The sequence below is a fragment of the Mandrillus leucophaeus genome, unplaced genomic scaffold, assembly GCF_000951045.1.
Source record: "Mandrillus leucophaeus isolate KB7577 unplaced genomic scaffold, Mleu.le_1.0 Scaffold313, whole genome shotgun sequence".
NCBI classification, from domain to species: Eukaryota; Metazoa; Chordata; class Mammalia; order Primates; family Cercopithecidae; genus Mandrillus; species Mandrillus leucophaeus.
The window spans coordinates 212,228-214,169 of NW_012103288.1; the positions used below are offsets into that span (position 1 = coordinate 212,228).

Genomic DNA, 1,942 nt, shown 5'->3' on the forward strand with positions numbered 1-1,942 from the left:
AATTTTTTATTTTAAAAACAGAGTTTCACTCTTGTCACCCAGGCTGGAGTGCAGTGGCACCATCTCAGCTCACTGCAACCTCTGCCTCCCAGGTTCAAGTGATTTTCCTGCCTCAGCCTCCTGAAGCAGCTGGGATTACAGGCGCTCGCCACCAGGCCCAGTTAATTTTTATGTATTTTTCGTTGAGACGGGGGTTTCACCATGTTGGCCAGGCTGGTCTTTAACTCCTGACCTCAGGTGATCCACCTGCCTCGGCCTCCCAAAGTGCTGGGATTACAGGCGTGAGCCACCGCGCCCGGCCGCTCTCCTGCTTTTTAAAGGGTCTCAACTACTTTGTGAATCACACTTTTACCAGTATCTTTTTGGTATTGCTTGAAAAGAAACAATAAGTTGTACAGTGCGACATATACATGTATTTACATATGATTTTTATATTTAAATTCATATATGTATTTTTGAGATAAGGTCTCGTTGGAGTGCAGTGGTGGGATCTCGGCTCACTGCAGCTTCCACCTCCCAGGCTCAAAAGATCCTCCCACCCCTGCCTCCCGAGAAGCTACGGGCGCGCATCAAGATGCCCAGCTAATTTTTGTATAGACGGAGTTTCACCGTGTTTCCCAGTCTGGTCTCGACCTCCTGAACTCAAGCAGTCCTCCCGCCTCGGACTCCCAAAGTGCTGGGATTACAAACATAGGCCATCGCGCCCGGCCTAAGATAGTTGTTTTCAATACTTCTGGAAGCTTTATAGAGAACACTCAAGTTATGTATAATTTCTCGTTTCTTGAAAACCGAACTAAGAACACGTGGTACTAGTTTACTCTGGGGTTTCCGTTTTTTTTGAGACGGAGTTTCGCTCTGTCGCCCAGGCGAGAGTGCAGTGGCGCGATCTCGGCTCAGGGCAACCTACGCCTCCTGGGTTCAAGCGATTTTCCTGCCTCAGCCTCCCGAGTAGCTTACAGGCGCGCGCCACCATGCCAGCTTTTTTTTTTTTTTTTAAGTAGAGACAGGGTTTCACCACGTTGGCCAGGCTGGTCTCGAACAAGTGCTGGGATTACAGGCGTGAGCCACCGCACCGGGCCAACTCTGATTTTATAAGAAAATATCCTTTTGTGGACGTGTTTTTAAACCCGGCTTAAGTAGAAAGCTCCAGCTGTAAACCTACCACTAGATTAACACCAGAAATGCAGGTTTAGGCAACGTGAAAGTTAATTATTCCCTTCCAGGGAGGGGCCCGCCTCCATCCTCAGGTGGACTGGCGCAGTTGGAAGCTCTCTCCAGGGCCGGGCCACAGGTGACTCAGCAGCGAGTCACTGGGTGCTGGAGAGCGGGCGCCAGGAAGTGCTGCACCGTCGGCGCGGGAGCGCACGAGGGCCTCCGGAGCCCGGTGCGTAAGGCAGTGGGAAGGAAAAGTCGCTTGAGAAAACGTGGGGAGGGATTTTTAGTTTAAGTTCTTGGAGGCCAATGACTAGGCTCCTTGACCTTCCTCCCTAGTACAGTCGCGGGCCCTGCGGGGAAAGCCCTCACTAGGATCAAGTGGGCTTTCCATTTCCACTGAGGGCGGCACCCGGGCCAGGTCTTCGGGACCGAACTGGCGTCTGCCCAGTGAACTCGACCTTCCAGTCCGGCCACCACAAGCCAGGTTAACCGGAGGGGACCGGGGCCATCTGGAACTGTCCTGGGCGAGGCCCGAGGTGCAGGCGGTAGTTCCCGGGCCCGCCGTCCCCTGGGACGCGCACTCTTCCCCAGCCCCGAGGGACCCCACTCACCATGACTAGAACTTGAAGGGGTCTGCGGCGCTGAAGGAGGCGAAGGGCGACAAGTATCTCCCACTAACAGACTACCAAGGAGTCCGGGGGAGAAGTAGTGAAAGAGTGGCCGGCCCCGAGGGGCCTTATATACCCGGTTCCCGGCCACGTGTCGTGAGGGCGGGCCCCGGGCCCCG

General features: G+C 54.4%; 1 protein-coding gene across 4 annotated transcripts in view; it reads right to left on the minus strand.

Moving 5' to 3' along the window:
- Positions 1–1,942, minus strand: part of TUBA1C (tubulin, alpha 1c) — a 53,631-nt gene that overhangs the window by 7,172 nt on the left and 44,517 nt on the right. The window contains exon 1 of one of the 4 annotated variants that reach the window (XM_011987579.1): positions 1,767–1,942. The exons of 2 other annotated variants lie outside the window; for them this stretch is intronic. In XM_011987579.1, coding sequence (XP_011842969.1) covers positions 1,767–1,769 — 3 coding nt within the window. In that variant the 5' untranslated portion in view covers positions 1,770–1,942. The remainder of the gene's footprint in view (positions 1–1,766) is intronic. One more of the 4 variants, XM_011987580.1, reaches the window with a different exon arrangement.